At 36.7% G+C, this 19625-nt stretch overlaps 1 protein-coding gene across 4 annotated transcripts in view; it reads left to right on the forward strand.

The window, feature by feature from the left end:
• The window catches only part of SMOC2 (SPARC related modular calcium binding 2), a 139616-nt gene that overhangs the window by 56785 nt on the left and 63206 nt on the right, over positions 1-19625 (forward strand). For 2 of the 4 annotated variants that reach the window (XM_066178712.1, XM_066178713.1), the window contains exons 3-7: positions 939-1045; positions 2154-2253; positions 9751-9798; positions 13817-13900; positions 14680-14754. In XM_066178712.1, the coding sequence (XP_066034809.1) occupies positions 939-1045; positions 2154-2253; positions 9751-9798; positions 13817-13900; positions 14680-14754 (414 nt within the window). The remainder of the gene's footprint in view (positions 1-938; positions 1046-2153; positions 2254-9750; positions 9799-13816; positions 13901-14679; positions 14755-19625) is intronic. The other 2 variants (XM_066178714.1, XM_066178715.1) reach the window with 1 other exon arrangement.

Genomic DNA, 19625 nt, shown 5'->3' on the forward strand with positions numbered 1-19625 from the left:
CTACCTTAAGCTTGCCTGGTATTCTCATTTATCCTGAAATTGCTTAGCTCAAGCAGATTCTGAAGTTCTGATTCTCCATCAGCAACCTGCTAAAGTTTGTAGTGTAAAAGGTACAACACCTTATGTTATGTGTCTTTTTTAAACTCTTGGCTGCCTAACTGAAATAAAGTATATGTAGTTAACAAAATAGTTTATTAGACAATAGAAACTTCAATGAATTAAAGCTGACTGGTTTGCTCTTTGATCTCTTGGGTGGAGACCAATACCAAGTAACGAAGGAGATGGTGCAAGAAACCTCACAGTGGACAAAAAAGGATCATGTGGTAAACTTGATGTCCCACACTTAAATCATAAACTGTGACATTAAATTTAAGCATAATGTGAATAATTCATGTCCAAAATTATTATTTAATCACCCTCCCAATAAGTCCCTCCACTGTAAAAGATATATATGTATATATTTTTTTTACCAGCCTGGTGGGGACGTCTGTAGCCACGGCTGAAGTGGCTGTCTAATTGCAGTAAGTAGAAAGTACAAGGCAGATGTGTTCCTGTTGCCTCCTTTGCCTTTCCTGAAACACTAGAAAGTTGCTGCCACCAGTTCTGAAAGAATATTGTGGGGTGCAGTGTGGCAGTTATTACAGTGTTAAATTGAGGGGAAAAGCCCTATTTGGGCTTCTACTCCTTGGTGGCATTTCGAACAGAAAGGTTGTCTGTCCAGGCATCTCTCCATTTCATTTTCCAGTTATGGATTATTGCCTAGAAATTGTCCTGCATTTTTTCTCTTCCCTAAAAATAACTCAAGTTGATTGTACATTTTCATTTACTAAAATTCTGATTCTCTTTGCATGACTCTAAGTCGTTTTCTTCATAATATAGGTGATCATCTTTTCTTTGTATTGCGTCATCCAACTGACTTATCTCTTCCCGTTCTCTAGATGTTTCCAGATGTGTGGCTGAGAGGAAGTATACCCAAGAACAAGCTCGTAAAGAATTTCAGCAAGTGTTTATCCCAGAATGCAACGATGACGGCACATATAGTCAGGTTGAAAATTTTTTATTCAGTGTCTTGCATGTCTGGAAAGTCAGAGTATGTGTGTTTGAAAAGGGTGAGGAAGAGACAAATGTAATGAAGGGAAATGTAATTTCAAAATTAAATGTAATTTGTGCCAACATATCAAAAAAAATGGAAGGAAAATCTGTGTTATGTGTCGAGTTCTTGTTCTCTTTTTCACAGTTGGCCAGCAAAAGAGTCAAACATTCCCACTGTTCATGTAGTACACTTCCTGTTCTTCTAGGATGAGGCAGCTGAGTCATCCTTGTAGCCCCCTGAATACTCATCAGATGGTAAAATGCTTGGAATTTGTGATCTGTTCCTGATTTGAACCAGAAATTTTGTGACTGCAGTCCATATCTTAAGTGCTAAATCATGAATCATACAGAATCCTTCTTTATTCTCTGCTGAATTTTTTCACAAGCATATGGTCTGAGATTAATTCACTTAGATCATGGAATTCAGAAGGAACACAGTTAGAAGCTTATCCGGAAGTATATATTCCAATCATGATCACTTTCTGTCCCCTCTGTACCGCATTTTGGTCATGGAATTCTGCAGAAGACAATTTTTCTCTTTTTAAGCATGATGAGACAAGTGATATTGGCCCTTAGAAAATATAATGCAATTGATTTCTAAGTGGAATTCCAAGAGTTTCCTTTCTGACAGCTTGGGATATGAATAATGCTGGCAGAAGCACTCTGTCCTGCTCCTTCAGTGGGTGGAACATTATGTTCTCTATGTGGGAAAAAACTCTGGATTGCTTGTTTCAGAAACAGTTTATGTATCCCTTGAGGAACTTTCTTGTGAGGTTTTTATAACACCTGCACCTCACTCGTCTAAGACAGGGTGTAAACAATCACATATTTCAATAGTTTTCCCTTCCATTTGATTTTGAGGGACCTACCATACTTAGCTTGAAATATAGTTTATACTAAAAAATGATATATAGGACTGAGATGGGCCCATTGTGGTTTATTGTTCTAGGTTTTGTCAATATAGTTTGCTGGATAAGTTTCTGTACTCACATGCCATGAATGCTGTGGGACAACAGGCTTATGTCTGACAAGCTGCACATGATTTTTGTTGTTTCTGGCAGGTTCAGTGCCACAGTTACACTGGATACTGCTGGTGTGTCACTCCCAATGGCCGTCCCATCAGTGGTACTGCTGTGGCCCACAAAACTCCCCGCTGCCCAGGTAATTCTTTTTTGTCTGGCTCGGTTATGACAGTGTGTCATGAACAGCAGAGTTTGTCTGTGGCTTCTGATTAGACTTAAGCGAAAGAAGCTTTCACTGGAAGAGTGGTTCATCCCAGAAACAGGTGGTGGTGGAAGCCGTGGATGCCCCATCCTTGGAATTTGGTAAAATCAACTGGATGAATCTCTGGGAAAGCTGGTCTAACTTTTCATGTAGCTGTGCGTGAAGTCTGAGGTCACTGCCACCTTAAGCCTTCCTGTGATTCTGGGATCCAGCTACTTCATTTGTACATTAATCTAGCTATTGAAGATTTTCTGCAGTGGTCATTTATACCATATTTATGTGTTCATATATGAAATCAGGTGACTGAATTGCTGATATAGCACTTCATGTTATAAACTCTCTTGCACATAAACCCACTGCAAAAACATTTCAGAGGGATTTGTGCTTTTAGATAATTCAAATATTTAGAGAACAGGAAAAAACATAGTGGGAATGCCCATTTGTAACATAGCCCAATAAAAAAACTCCCACAGCACATTCCCTGAATGACCCAATCTAGAGGAAAAAAAAAAAAATAAATTGAAGTATTAAGAGCAAAATGAAAAAACTGCCAGCAGAAATTAACTGGCAAATCAGACTCACTGCCTTGCATGCTGCCTTTTGTCTTTCATCAGGACAACAGGTTCTGTTTTTCAGGGGTTTGCTTCTGACCTTATTTCATTAACACTGATGATAAATATAAATCCTGAGTGTGTGATTGTCAGAATCACTGTTCAGGCCCCTTGAGGTTGAGAGAATTGTACAGAAATAGCTCTACAAATATTTGCACACTCTAGCTATTGTACAACTATTTGTGCTGCAGCACAATTCTCTGTCAGCAAGTGGAAGAAATAGCTTTAAAAAGCCAATCCTGTAGTGTGAACAAAGCTGAAAAAGAAAGTGGATCAGGGAATTTACCTGTCCCGATCTACTTCAATCATTCAAGCACAACATTGATGTTTTTAATAAAGAGATGGAGGAAGGAAGATACCACTGTGGAAGGTTCAGCAAAGTTTATGGAAAGTATTTTTATTTTTAAGGTCTTTCTAGTTAAAATGACTTGCAGAATCTTTCCACATCTTGTCTGTAGGTGAACTTTATCTAGCAATAATACTCTCCAGAATATTCCTTTTAATCCAGTCTGAAAAGTCACTGTGAAACAAGACTTAATTGTGAAAAATAAAATAAAATATTCAGAAACTTTAAAATAGAAGAAAATGCAAATTCATTTTCGTTTTAGTGTCATTATCATTTATGACTGATCTGCATCTTCAGAAGACACATGGATGTGTCTTCTTTGGCTGTGGATATGCCATCCCTGGAAATGTTCAAGGTCGGGTTGGATGAGGGTCTGAGCAACAGGATGTAGTGGAAGGTGTCCCTACCCATGGCAGGGGGTTTGGAATGAGATGAACTTAAAAGTCTCTTGCAAACCAATCTGTGATTCTATGATGCTCTGGCTAGGACAGCACTTCCGTGCTTCAGTGTAATTTTGAGTAGAGTTGTTTTTACATGTCCATAGCCAGGGCTTCTCAGAGAGTGCACCTTTGTTTCTTTCTCTGGAAAATCCCTTTTTAGCTTCATCCCTGCCTGTCCTTTCACTGACATCAGTGAAAAAAGGGTTATGCTGATGCTGAAAGTTCAATAAATAATTGTTTGTCAGGTGTCTTATAACAAACACATGGCACTATTTTGGCTCAAAATGCTATTGAATTATTCGCTATATTTTCACTTTTTGTATTTGTGCTGGTGTTACTGAGGAGCAACTGCAGTGTAGTTCCCAGATAATTAATCAATTAATATGAGAATTATTCTATATCTCTACAGGAACCTAACCCTAGTTCCTCTCAAAGGTATATTCATGTGCCTAGCAGATAAACTGTCAGACTGCTTCAGGTCATTTTTTGAGAGGATGGAAGGGAAAATTATTTTTACAGAAATGCTAACGTGAAGGTCATAATAGCACTCAAATGAAATTTAGTAGCTCAGAAATAAATGAACTGCCCTGGGGCACAGGTGAGTATTCAGAGTCTAATTTTGATCCATGGAAATACTGTGGGTAATTTTTCAGTTGTTATGAGACCCTGTGGGATTATCTCTGCACGTTTTGTCTGTCCCCTGCTTGTATCAGTGTTTTCCTGTTTTACTGTTTATCACTTCTCCTTTGTCCCTCAGGAAAGAAGTCCAGCTACAGCAGACTTTGGAAGTAAGACTTGAAATGTTAGGGGATTTTGTAGTGGTATTTGCTAAGGACTCAGTTTTGAGAGATCTGGAGAAACCCTCTCATTCAACAGAGAACACAGCTACAGATTTTCTCAGAAAGTTATGGGTTATAATAAAGCAAAACTTAGTTTGTATATTGCAAAATGAAAGTCTGATGCACAACTGCATCCTTCTCCCATTTCCAAGTATGTACTCAAAATTGCCATCTGTTTAGGATAACAGAGTCAGGGTTTTATTTCTCCACGCAAGAGTGTTGATGTTTTCCAGATCACTATTGATTCCCTTTTGTACTTTTTTATTTAGTATGACTACACAGAAAAATTATAACCAAAACTTTAGTGTGTCAACTAAAGTTGTGCAGATGTATTCCTGTTTCAACTAGTATTACAGAGATGCCATTTCTGCCAATACTGTTGTCCCTTGTTAGTCCAGTACACTGTGTCTTGCTAGCCTTGATGCAGGAATTGCCTTGCTATTTTTGATATGCAGGCAGATCTCCTGCAGTGGTGGCATCCTGACACCAGCATGTTTCTGTATTTTCACTGCTTCTGTGTATTCTGCAGGCTGGATGCTATAGGTACTTCAAAGACATTTATAAAAATTTCTCAGTTTGCCTGTACCATATCTTTTTCTCCCAAGATCTCTTTCGCCACGTTTTTCCATTAGAGGAGAATTTGTACAGACAATTAAGATGTTTATCTAATGATTTTCCTATAGGTAATGTGCTATCATGGAATGTATGAAAAAATCTTGCTTTAATGAAAATATTCAGTTAATTTTCTGTTCTAGGTTAGTTCTTCAGCAGCTTCAGATAAGATTCAAATTCATGTCTAATCAACAGTGGTGTTCTGAAATTATGGGATAATTTCTTGACTTTCATTCCCCCTCAGTGGAACTACCTTTGGTGAATGCCCAGAAATAAGGAAAAAGAACATGGCAGTCTGGAAGAACGTGAATTTTAATAGAGGAAATACTGAGCAGAATTTCGGATGGGCAGTTAGGAGTTTGGTTTAGCAATTCCGACCCCCATCCATGCTTCCTTCCCATTTACTGTGTGATACTGGATATGCAAAACAAGCTCTACATTTCCCTAACTGTTCAGGTTGGTTAGCTGAATAACATGGTGTTTCCTAAAGTTATCTTAGGGCCAAAAAGTGTCCCATACATTTTTTTAATGCATCAACAACAGTTGCCTGAGCCATTTTTTTTCTCACTGAATTGTTATTTTTGCTCTTATTTAAGCTGCCTTTTGTGTATGAGACATAAGAAGTGGAAGGATGGAAGTCATAAGCAGCATTAAAAAATGCAGGGTTTTCCAACTGTTTTACGTAAACCTTTGCTTTAATTACTGTATGTTTACCTGAAAGAGACTCTTCCTCCATCCTTTTCAGCTTTTCCCACATCAACATTTGGTACTGCTAAGACATACATGACAAATCTCAAAATGCTGTTCCACTCCATGAAAATAGTCTTCCCTATTACAGGAGCAATGGTGAGAGGGACAGGTAAATCAAACACATTCTCATGACAGCATTAAAATTAAAGCTCCTTAAAAATGATGAATCTCGCCCAGTACTTTCACTAAAGAACACCAGACATAAAAAAAAGACATTTTTACAACACTCCATCTCTGTTATCAGCACTGCAGGGATCTACAGAAATTACATAAGCAGGGAGTCCTGAGAAAAGGGGCAGAAGTTGAGAAGCAGGTGTTGTATTATCTTTGGAAAATACAGTCTTTGCCTATTGTAGGGGGTTTGTGCCCTATTAAATATGTTGGGCTCCTGACAGTGAGATTGCAGAGGTATGGAGACATGTTTTATTCTCCTGTGAAGTAGCTTTGCTACCTTTTGATTAAGATGGCATGATCATCTTTTATGGCCAAAATACAGATAAGTACATTTAGAAATTCAGAACTCTTCCAGTGTAGCATTATGATCAGATCATACGATGGAAAAATATATTTGGGAAGGCAATGAACTTTTAAAATAATTTTTTTAGCTGGAGAAAAATATCCATCCTTGAATCATCTAAATATTTTGTCTTCATACCTAGTACTTTGTCTATACATACACAGTCAGACACAACCATAAGGGAGATAGGAATAGTAGTTTAACTTTCCTGATATTTGCACTCACTGATTATATATCAAATATGCTTTAGTAGGAGATCAGAAACCATTATCTAAACTAGACAATAATAGGCTTTGACCTTTTTTTTCCATGGCTTAGTCCCATATGATCAGAATTACAGAAAATGGATATGCTAAAATCACAAACCACAAAACTCATATCACATTCCCTGGAAGATTTATTGTGCTGCTCCTCACATGCTGTTGGAGTGAAATTGGATGGAATTGTGGGGTTTGCAACACAGTAAGGCATAAATATGTTTGCCTTTTAATCAGAATATAAATAGATAGATGGCTAAGCAAGTGTACAAGTTTGAATGGTGCAAAATTCTTCCTCTTAAAGTAATGCTGCTGAATCTAATATCCCTCCTTGCCCTCTGTCATTCCATAAGGATATTTATTTACGTGTTGATTTGGTTGCTTACAGTGTACTGAAAACTTGGAAGCCAATTGCATTACCTAACTTCTAGATAAGTTGTAAGTTGGTTTTCTTTCCTCCCTAGCTGAAAATATGGGGGTTCATTTTTATGTTGAAGACACAATTTCCTAAAAACTTGCAAATGCAACTTCCTATCACCACTTAAACTAGAAGTGCTTCTACCTTAAATATATTCAGGAAATGGTAGAAAAAAGATACAAACTCAATAACACATCTCGAATTTGGAGACAACAAGAAAAGTTTAATTTATACATTAAAATTTCAGATGAAACTATATGAAGGGCACACGTTTTCTTTCATAAGAAATTCTGTGAATATTTTTGTTGACTTCCTAAACTATTAAAAAATTAATATTAGCCCTGTAAACCTAGTTTTCATAGAATTAATCTAATTTCTTACTGAAATTAGATTTAGTATGATAAAGTTATTATTTAGTACTAGTGAATGACATTCTCTTCCTCCATCCATTAATTTTCCATGAAAATTTAGAGCAAAAAATCAAATTCAATTCTCCCAGATTTTAGTCATTGTGACAGTTTCTTGTATAGATGAAGTAATGTGAATGTATCTGGAAAGATATTTCTGCTTTTAGTTTAAGATGTAGAATATTATATAAATTTCACCAATGTGTTAAATTATGTATAAACTGAGTTCAGTTTATACTAATAGTTTGAATGTACTTAGAGTGACAACACTGGTGCTGAACTGGAGCAGAGTGAGTATCAGTAGCAGTTCATCACACACATTACCCCTGCTGAGACATTATTTCTACTCACAAATGAAAAGCGTGTTTAAAATGCTTGTGTGAGTGGGAGTTCGGCCTAAAGTATCTGGATTTGCAAGAAAATTATAATTTTAAGCCTGTGCACCAAAATGAAATTCAGAAACTACAGAGTTAATAGTAGCTGGATGAAATTTGAGGAAAAACTGGATCACTGGCATTTAGCACAATTAGAAAAACCTGTAATTTTGTATGCAGTACTTCCGAACACTGGAACATCTTCTTTGAGTTAAAGCTGAGCCTTTTATCAAATGCAAGACAAGCACCAAAAACTCAGATCTTCTGGCTTCAGCATAAATACAAAATTTGCCTCCTCTTCAGAGTGAACAACGTGGATTAAAATTGGAGCCCATTTAGAGCAAGCTCTCCCAAACACCCTTGAATATAATTCCTATAGTGATGGCAATTTTACTTTTCCTGCCTCAGTTAATATTGATGCATCACTAAATTTATTGAATTTCTGGTGACTCAAGCGTATTATAATGAAAACACACTAAAATACACTATTGCCATAAAAGGAAACAAGCCTAAACAAGAATGTTTTAATATGGATATACAGAGCTGTAATATGGATATATAAAGAAGTATTAAGAGCTGAATCCATCAGAAGGTTACTAGCTTGGCTGCATTACCATGTATTCTTTTATGGAGGCTTTAAAATCAGCAGGGCTGATTTGTAATGTTAGGCATTATGACAAAACCTCTGGCAGCCTCCTTGTCTAAACTTCCTGATGAAGTAACCGTCAGTTCAGCAGGGTAAGCAAGGCTTGTGATTTAGTGGGTTCTCTTATTTAAATTGTTCTTTTAGAACCCAAGTATTCTGCTGCAAGGTTTGGGCTTTCTTTAGTTTCTTTTAAACATGACGATTGTAGTTATTCCAGGGAGAATAAATTAAGAAAATCAAGGCAGCTAAATTATTTCACACACATACAAGCATCTGTCAGATGTGCCAGATGAGTGGTTTTTTGGTATTTTTTCTTTTAACTATAGCAGGTGTGTGTAAAAAGAGGCTGTGTTGTAAGAATGGAAAGACTTCATGTTTTTAAAACTTGATTGCTACTTGTGGCTGTTCAAAGAGAAAAATACCACCTTTAAAGGTTATTTTTAATGCAGCAGAGACAAATTGTTAAAAGTGTCTAGTAATTAGAATCATAAAAATGAATGCAATGGTGCATAAGCAAGAAATAAGGAAGGATTATCTATTTTAAACCCTAGGGACAAGTGCCTCCTTGAAAAACTACTAATTAGTAGATTCTCCATTTCTTGATGGCTTGAAAGCAAGTCTGGGTTCTGGGCGGGGCTGGAGTCCAGACTGGTAGAATAAGCTGTTAAAACCCATCTCTTGTGATCTTCTTGACCACCTTCTCACCTCTGCTGTCTCTTCTCCCAAGGGCCGCAGCCCTGGGATGAGTCATGAGCCCAGCTCAGGCACTGTGTTCCAGCCACCCCCCTTGTCACACCAGCACAAGGTTTCCACAGGGGTTTGTGTGAAGCCTTTAAAGCAGAAAGGGGCAGTTTTTGATTTGAGCCAGGCCTGGTTCCTGGTTCCTGCAGAACGTGTCCTTGCTGGAGCAGTGGGGAAGGGAAAGGGTCATCCTGCAGCACATGAGCGTGTTCTTGGACTTGTGTCTATATAGTATTTAATGCTCCCTCTTTCTCAGGTCTTGTGTTGGCCAGGAAATGGAGTCTGGCAATGTATGGATTGTGCACAAATGCAGAGGTCAGGCAAAGCTAAAACCTTTGGCTTGCAAAGGAAGAATTTGCTGATGTTTATTGCTGTGATATACAAAAATGAATAATTCAAGCTAAATGGTGTTTCTTAAATAGCATATTAGAAGTGAAAGTAAGATTTTTATGGTTAATTCCTTTTTCCAATTGCAGGTTCAGTGAGTGAGAAGCTGCCACAACGAGAAGGTGCAGGCAAAACAGGTAAATATCTTAGCTGGCCTTTAAATAGAAGCTAAAATACCTGTTGGAGATACTACTGTGGTATTCCATATATTTAAATTATCAATATAAATTTGTAATGTATTATAGCTGCATATGTAATATATATGCATGCATAATGACATTAATTTTATGTTTGCATTGTAGATACTTAGTAAACTTATAAACATATATATATATGTATGCATATATTTGCATGTATATATGTATGCATAGACACTGTATTTTTCTGGTCTCAGTCCTATAGACTTTGCAATTCAATGCTGTTTGGATGACAACTTTCCTTCCCAAATCTAAACTCAGAAATATTTTCCCATACTTGATGCCTTTCCTGGAGGATAGATTATTCTGTCTCTTCAATAAAGATAGTATTCTGCAGTCCCAAAATCTTGGGAACTGGCATTCTCACTTTATGCTTTTCCATAGCAATCAGTGCTTGAGTCATCTTGGACCCAACACTTTGCTTTTATACTATGATTAATCAATCTGCTGTCTTATATTTATGGCCACAAGATTGTTGTTTGATACAGGTCACGATGTATATCTTTTTGGCAGGACAAAATCTGATGTGAATATCACATAGCTGGTAGATTTAAATGAATGAGATGTTTAAGCTCTAAACAAAATTAAAGTTTACACTCTCCAAGCACTAGAAAGAACTTTAGATTCAGCTGAAAACAGCATACTGAATATTTCGATATTTCTGTCAGTTACACTGCATAAATTAATTTTGAAGTTCCTCATTTTTGTTCTAATGTTAATGCCTATCTGTTTGGTGTATGGTAAATATAATTGACTTTTTTTTACAGGAGCTTTTGCAGTATTGCAATAAACCTAACATTTAAATGAACAATAGCGCTGTTAGGCTAAAAGAACCAGTATTTATTTAAGGCTAATAATTACAAAGTACTGAAATATTGTTCCTTCATGTATTTCCAGGCAAATTGTGGGTTCCACTAACCTTAGGTTGCCAATTTTCTTCAGGTCTGGACTTTCATTTTCAGCTTTGAACTGAATGAACTATCCGGTGTATAAAACTTGACTGGAATCCTTTCTTTTTTGTGGCTGGGGTGGCTGAACTTCTGAACCCTGAATGAACAGTCATAGAACAAGGAAATGAACACAGTTTATCAAATCTCCCTTTTTACCACGTATATTTGTTTCTCAAGTGACATGATTGCATTTTACTCATGCCTGGTTTTTGTTCTCCAGCACCAGCCTGCAGCATGAGAGGCTTCTGACCTGGTTCCCTGGTCGTCCTTGCTTCTTCTCAAATGCTGCTGTCTTCCTCTCCTCACCCTTCTTCCAGATGGTCACTGCCTTTTGCTTTAAATAAAGTAATGTTGTCAGAGACATCCCAAATTCTTTAGGGACCCTCACAAAGTAGGGACCAGGATCATACAGATGTATCTCCTTAACCTGAGTTAAGGAGCTGCGCTTCAGCTCAGTGTAGTAAAGTAAGCTTTGTAGCTCAGCTTGCAAGGGCACTGTAGTATTTTTTGCAACAACCTTAACAGTGTCTGCTTCTCTTTCCTCCACGTGTTCCTGTGGACTAACCAGAGGTGTGTGCCCATATTGTAGCCCAGCAAGCTTGGGCTGGTTCACAGTGTTCCCAGTGCTCCAGAGGACATGTTTCAGACCTCCAAGGTGTGGTCTTGAGGACTGTCCTCAAGGGACAGCATCAACTTAAACTGAGACAGTCTCCCAAGATATCTCATAGATATGGATCCGGTGAACCATATGTATTGTAGTTGTGCACCTTGCTTTCTCTGGGTGTTCCAACACTGAAAGAGAATCTCCAGCTGCAGATATTGGAGATGGGGAGCCTTGTTTGCATGTTTGTAAATTTAAACATTAATCTGAACAGAAATGAAGTTTAAAATATATTCCCTTAAGTATGTTCTCTGGCTCCACAGTTCTCTCCTCTATCCAAGGAAAATATTTATACTCTGAAAAACACAGGTGTCAGAGTTGGGATCACATTCCTTTTTTTCTGATTCTTAACTGACCGCAGGACTGTGTTCTTGGTAACAACTCCGAAAACGGAACAAACAGAATTTAAACAGGATTGTGTTTAAATATATGGATTAGTATGCATTTGCCAGCCAGGAAGAATTGTGCAATTAGTCTGTGAGATATCTAATTCATATAAATCCTTTAACATATGTCGTATTATAACACCACCAAAACTGTTTTAAATGCTGCTTGAACAAAGTTCAGGAGGCTAATTTTGTTTGGGCTGATTATCACTGAGTTGCAGCATTATGCTGAATTTCAGGTAATTACATAAGAATAAATGTGTCACAAACTGAAATTGTGTACCAAAAAAATTACTAGAAAAGCGTCATCTAGATGCAGACCCACTTTCTGGCTTGGCTCTGGGTAATATCTGCCTACCATAAGTTAACTTCTGAAATACTGGGTTTCCTGAATCACATACTGATTGATCTAAATATATGCCTTGGTTTTCAGTACACTGGGATACTTGATGGCCTCTCTGAAATTAATCAATGGTCTTATTCCACCACCCAGAGGACACCACAGACATGCCAGCAAAACTAATGAGGAGTGACAGTCTTTCATAGCATTGGAGCAAAGAATCCAGCCATTGCATGGACATGAAGAATAACCACTCTTAAAAGAAATCTCCTTATGCCTTGATTAGATAATTTTGCATTGAAAATAAGCTCCTGTTGCTGCTGCTTTGGTTTTGTGAAAAGCATGAAAGTCGCTATTCCATGGCTGGAAATTTGGTTTTACCTGCTGTCAGTATCTACTTGGTATCTGTATTTGGTGTGACCTAAACTGTGACCCTTGGAGGCAAAAGTTAGAGTGACCCCAAATCCTCTTCATGATTTAAAAAAAACTTAACTTTTTTTTTTTAATCTTTTATTAAGAAAGTGATGGTGATAGCAAAGAGAACATGAATAGCAAAGAGAACACAAATAGTTCTGAATTGCTGTAGCAAGAAGAAAATGAGAGATAGAGTGTTAACCTAAAAAGCTGCTGGTCCCTCGTTACCCAGGTAAGGCTACATGCCAGAAGCAGCCTCTCAGTTACCTTTGACTCTGTCTTCCATGAAGATGCCAAGAAAACAATCTGGAAACTATTTTGGTCCAAGATCCAATTGTGAAACTGCAAGAAATAGTAATAAAACCTTTGCACGGAAGATGCTGTTTACTGCAGTACACCTTGGTCTTGGAGTTAGCTCCATGCCACTGGAAAATATGACTGGAAAATATGTACTAGCATGGCCTCCTGAGTCATATTTACCCCAAATCTGCAATAGTTTTAAATAGAAAAAACATTATAAAGATGGGTCTTTGGTACCACTCTGTTTAGCAAAAACTTATTTAAATAGTTTTTTATGTTTAATTTTTCTTTTCCAGTGCTGCGTCCGCTGTGTTTTACTGAACCTAAAATTACTCACATCTTGTCATTTCTGTAATTTTCCCTCTTCTTTTCTTGCAGTAATGGTTGGTAGTGGGTGGATGGAGAATGCTGACCGGAGGAGTTGTGCAAACAATATTCTGGTTATATAATCTGTGAATCTTACCTATAAAATCAACTTGATTCTTAAATAGATCCTGCTGTGCTTAAAAAAACTTGATTTTAAGGTGTCTACAGCCACTCATTCTCTCCAGAATATTTTTGCTTTCACAGGTCTCACTTTTTCTATACATTTATAAATTATTTCTTTAGAAATGCTGATTTTTCAGTTTTAATCTATAGGTATCAGTGTGCAGCATTAGAAATGAAGAATTACACTCCAGAGAGCAACTTGATCACTTCATGCATTACCAAAGAACTTGTAATAAATTCATCATCCATAACCTCAAACCTCATCCATTTATAAAACGAAGTCTGTATATGTAATATATCTGTGCTGTGTAGTGCCTATAAGGAATGTTTAAGTTATTGTTTTCTGGCCGGGGCTATGTGCAAATCATTATTTTCAATCATGTATGTACACTTATTTAGCTTACTCTCATAATTGTAGTCTCCTTGCAAATCTTTTCCATTCTGAATTCAGATGATGCCTCAGCTCCCGCGCTAGAGACTCAGCCTCAAGGTGATGAAGAAGGTGAGCAAAATTAACGGTGTGGTATTAAACTATGTAGTTGTGGACTGTATTCCACAACATAAAGGACATATAGGAGTATCTACAACTGCTGGGGTGGTTGCAAGAAATTGCAAACATCTGTTTTTTTCTCAGGAACAACAAACACAATGAACATGGAAGAGTCTTACAGGCAGTGAATTTTGTATTATAGTTTTGAGATGAGACTTTACGTGGGGAGACCAGCATCAGTAATTTTAATTGTCGCTACTCAGGGCAGACACAAATTTTAAACTTGAGCCAAAGTGCAGATTAAAACTCTTACGTTCAAATAAGCAAGTCAAAGGGTAAATTCTATCCACAGCATAATGACTAGTAATATCATTGTTAAGGCTGATGTTCTGTGAGGTTTATTTGTCTCTGGAGAAATTAATTGCCATTAAATAAGCAATAATATTCCTGTGCTGTGGCTGCCTTATCGCTCACCGCTAATCTTGCAGAATTTGATCTGCAGCCGTTTCATATTTTGGGGCCAGACTAGGACATTTTTATTTTAATTAAACATAATTTTTCCTAGAAGTACTTATTTCAATCTTCTGTACAAATAGGATAAGGAAGGGACTATTCATATCTTTGCAAGAATAATAGTTTTAAGTGCCCTAATATAAACCTGCGTGGCTTTTTTTTTTTAAGATCCATGTTTTTTTAAAACTAGCTATTTACTATTCAGTTGCTAATAACTTTTAAAAATGTTAACATTTGTAAAGTAATTTCGGTTGCTTTTTTTTTTTTTTTTCCCCTAGATATAGCTTCTCGTTATCCTACTTTATGGACTGAGCAAGTAAAGAGTAGACAGAACAAAACCAATAAAAGCTCAGGTAAGAAACTGAGGTTGTACTTACTTTGCAAAGCTCCTGTGAAGATATGCATGAACCATTTTAATAACCATCATGCTTCCATTCTTGTTGTATGATAGTGCCTTAATGAGTTGCATGGTGATGATTTACTAAGCTCATGCATCATACGTTCCTTTTACAGAGAAGTACATTTGGCCAGGCTTTACTTGGCTAAAATGGAATTAGTCCACTAAAGTCTCTGGCTCACACTTATTTGCATCTGTTAGTGAGTCAGACTTTTTTTTTTTTTTTTTTTTTTTACATTCTTTTTAATTATCTTCCTCTTTTTTATACATTTATTTTTGAGTGATACGTAGCAAGAAGGTGCTTGTAAAACAACAGTATGGGTTGCATCTTTTTAGTGGTAAATCTGAGGAGGCAAAACTGAAAAGAAGCAAACTCCCATCAGGATCCACTTTTCAGTGAGCAGGATTCAGAAAGACATTGTTTTTTACTACATCAGTCACCTGCAATTTACAAACTGGACACTGGTTTGGTGTGAATTAGTTATGTTGCTTTTTAAAAATAATTGTGGAATTCTGGCTTTACTTATTTTCATCACTGTTTAGAATTGAGCTTTTTAAAACTGACTAGGAATGTCAGGTGAATGTCCTAAACTGAAGTCTCTGTAGTACTCTGATAAATTCAGTGCTTTGTTGGATGATAAATTTTGATTCCTTTCTCATTGCTCCTTCCTTTCAGTGGGATAAACTTTAGAAAATCTTCCTGGTTTCTATTTCTGTGGAAAAATGTATAGTTTGAAAGGAAACATTAATGATGTAGGCTATGATTCAGTAAATCACCCCAAACCACCCTTCAAATCCAGTAGAAATTGAGGTTATGCTTTACATTAAGTACTGTGCTTAAGTATTTTAAGTATATTGAATTGAGGTTCAAAAGCCTTTATTTATGAAAGACAATCGTCATAAGAAAGGAAGCAAGATGCTAAAAGGCGTAAGGATTCCTTTATACAAGATATTTTTAACATCAGTGTAATAATTATTAATAATTTTTTTCTCTTCTTGATTTTCCAGTAGGCACTTAAGGGAAAGCCCTTAAACAGTGTAGATGAGTTTGAAGCAAATACTTTTCATGCTGGAGATTTAATTTGTCATTTCTTTAGTCAGTATGGGCAAGAAGAGAATTCCTTTGGGATTTCTGTAGCATAAAATATGTGTATAGAAATCTGCCACTGTTAGGAGTGTTTGTTTAATTTTTACAGTGCTAGAGACTAAAGCAAGACTTCTTGAGTTTGCAGTGTAGCTGCTGGAAGCCAGAGCTTCAACACACACACACACACACACACACACACACACACAAACACACACACACACACGCAAACACACACACACACGTACACACAGAGGGACAAAATGGAAAAGGTGAGGTTATTTCTGGGAACTGGTAACCTCCTGTTCATCTAAAGACATTTACAAGAAAAAAGGAATCAGAAGTTTAGTTTACCTGTGTTGTGACTGCTAACCAAACATCAAAAGCATGATGGTGTTAGATTTGCTAACAACAGGACTTGCTCAGGACTGTGGTGCCATACCCAGGCTAGCAGAATTACTTCAGGAGGTATTGTATAGCAAACCTTGCTTTAATTTGTAGCTATATCTGATGTGCCAGATTGACATAATCAATCAAAATGAATCCAGGTGCTAAAAACAGTGTCCTCACTGATTGTTGTAGGAAGATTTTTAAGGTCTTGAAAAAAAAGTAAGTTTTTTCCCTTATTACCTCTCAGGGTGGTGCCAAGGCTTTTGGGAACATCCACAGAGAATCAACTCTGGACTGTTACATGTACAGAACAGGAAAGGTCTTGCCACTCTATCCAGTGGATTGTAAACTTGCCGTCTTTCCACTTCCAGGCTTCAATATAAAGGATAAATATAGATGTCCTCTTTACTCAGTTAGCTTAGTAAACTCTGATTCAGACTTGGTCATACAAACATCAGAAAGGTTATTGAAAAGTATTTGCCTGAGGAAAATGAGGAAAATTTATCTCTGTATAGGAACTGTGTTCATAAAACAAAACATGAAGCCAAATATATTCATAATGGGCTAAATTTTCCTTTGTTTTTCTCTAGTAATCCTAGTGCTGTCAAAGAAATTCTTGAAGTACAACAAAAAAATAACACCATAATCTAGCACTGCCTATAGAACACAACTAAAAAAAAGACAAAACTAAAAATTTTGGGCAAGATACAAATATCCTATTTAAAAACTTTTTATTTTAGTCTGTATTGCTTTCTTCTTGCTTGTTTTTACCTGAATATATGTTCTAATATATCATGATCAACATGTCATCTACAAACTCGTCTTGTGCTGAGAAATCAATCTCCTTAGGAGAAGGTTTTTGCAAGTTAAAGTCATAAATTAATACATTAAATTTGTTTTACCCCTCATTAAGTGGTTTGCTTTTACGATTTTGCAAATGACCTGCCAGTTACAATTAGCCAGTAAAATCAGCATAAACTATTTCAGGTTTTGGAACATAGAAAAAAATCTCTCAGGGATTTCTAGTTTATATTAGTTCTCCAGTGCATTCATTTGACTGAATGAGCCTAAATTAATTTAGCATGGAGTAATGGCATTTGCAAGACTCACAGATGCAAGGCATGAAATTAGTGGATTATATATCCGTGTTCTACAATGCCTTCTAGTGTCTACTCTTTTTGTTGGCTCGGAGAAATAGTCCTTTGCTGTTCACTTAAGGCATCTGTGGAATGGTATTTAACCTATTAGTTTTTGAGAACAGAATTTCATTCCTGGCAAAAGTGCCATCAACATTGGATCATGTTACAATAGGTCTATTTAGAATGGCTGATTTGAGTAGAAACATCTCCATTTTAGCTCTTTTTGTGCATTGAAGATGATTTTCAAAATACTTTTTCTTTCCATACATAGAGTATTCATTTCATTGCTAAAATAGTTTTTGCACAGACGTTTAATACATATGCCACAGTACCTTTGCAAATATTTTATGACTACCCCCACATTCCTCATTTTTTTCTCCATTTCACAGAAAATATTGTGGATTTGCCATATCAGCTTGACAGAAGAAAGGATTTTACCAACAACTTTATAAAACAAACAGAAAACATTGAACAAGGGACTACATGGTTTCTGATTAAGACATCAAGATGCAGCATCCTACGCTGCTGTCTGTGAATTCAGTGTCTAAATTCCTGCTGTAGTTGGTGGAGCTGTAATCAGTGCAGTCAGTGAAGCCTGGAGAGCCACACAGCTCAAACCCCCAGCGTTGTGAACTGAGTAGGTAACAGGAGCTCACCAGGCATGGGGGCTAGTTTAGATCTGTAGCTGATATCTGTGTCTGTGCTTTAGGCAAACATAATGCCACACCAATATCAGTTGGAAATCCAGAGTACTACTCTTATAGAGCTTTAGTATTTTGTAAAGGACTGAAGGGGTTTTTTAGCTTGAAGAAACTGGATATTTTGGGCTATGTTCTTAGCAATTGCCAGTTACTGTAACTTTGGGGCTCAGTGCAAATTCAATGTGAGTGGAGAAGACAGTGCAGATACTTTCCCATCACCTAACAGGGAAAATGCAGTCCCCCGAGGAGAGCTCAGGCTGGACTGTAAATCTCTTAGGTTCTCCTTGCCACATCAGCTCTATCAGCAGTTTTTATCCCTGTGGGATTCTTGGGAACACAGTGTGACATTTTTCAGAGGTTGTACACTATTTTTTGTGTTTGAGTATGGACAAAGAAAGTGTAGTTTAATTATTTTTCACAATGCCCAGTGATACTTCTAATTCATTTTATTGGCTTGAATTTGAGAGCCATTATTTTTAAATAGTCTGTTGTGGGAGCACTTTCCTGAGAAATAAATAGGGTGAGTTTAACTGATAATATTTTTAATGGTCAAAAACGTTCTTAAAGTACTCAGTAATTTCTCGGTAGAATCTGTATACCACAGAATAAATCATACTTAGTGTAAAAAAATTCCATTAATTTTGCAAATACAGGAAAGCAAAAGTCACCCATAACCTGTAATATACTTACATAGGTACTTAAAATCCTTAGAGATTCTTGTGATAATCTAATTCAAGATTAAAAAAAAAAAAAGTTTGAATATTGTTCTAGTGGCTATAATAGAGTACAGTTTCACCTATTTACTATTCAGTTCTATTCTTCTATTATTATACTTTCATATTCTGTTTCCATAAAGATGCATTAGTATTTTAGTGCTAATGATTTTTATGTTCCTTGATCATACTTGATTTCTTGATCATGTTTTAATGAGCATTATAAAGGGGTTGTAAAACTGGTGTTTGTTGTGTTGATAATCCAGTATGACCAGTATAGCCAAAATAGAAGTGAGGAAGAAATTGTTGCCTTTCTTTGTTGACCCAATAGCTCGCATTTCACCTGAACCACACAGATATGTGATGCAGTGTTTGTGCCAGCTTCATGTTCTCTGCCATCCTTATGCTTATATGCTTTAAGCAAGTGCTAGTGGATGAGCCAGACATAACCCATCATAAAATAGGGTTGACCCAGAGAAAACTCTGATCTGTCATTAAGGCTTCTGAGGCAGGGTAGGTTGATGTGATTATGACATTTTTCCTGCAGAATGAAAATCCTAAATCAGAATTATGTCCTCAACCTATGGTTTTAGTGATTTCAAGAGTGCCCAGATTTCAACCACTTTATCTGGATATTCTGGTAATGTAGAATCATCATCATTATCATCATCATCATCATCATCATCATCATCATCATCATCATCATCATCATCTTTTACTTCACCTGTGTGCACATGAAAGGGGCACACAGCTTTTTATTTAATTTTCTGACACAATGGAGTAGTGTTTTATTGCTGCCT

This window comes from Chamaea fasciata, unplaced genomic scaffold, assembly GCF_029207755.1.
Source record: "Chamaea fasciata isolate MVZ Bird 193981 ecotype frontalis unplaced genomic scaffold, bChaFas1.0.hap1 SCAF_3, whole genome shotgun sequence".
Classification (NCBI taxonomy): Eukaryota; Metazoa; Chordata; class Aves; order Passeriformes; family Sylviidae; genus Chamaea; species Chamaea fasciata.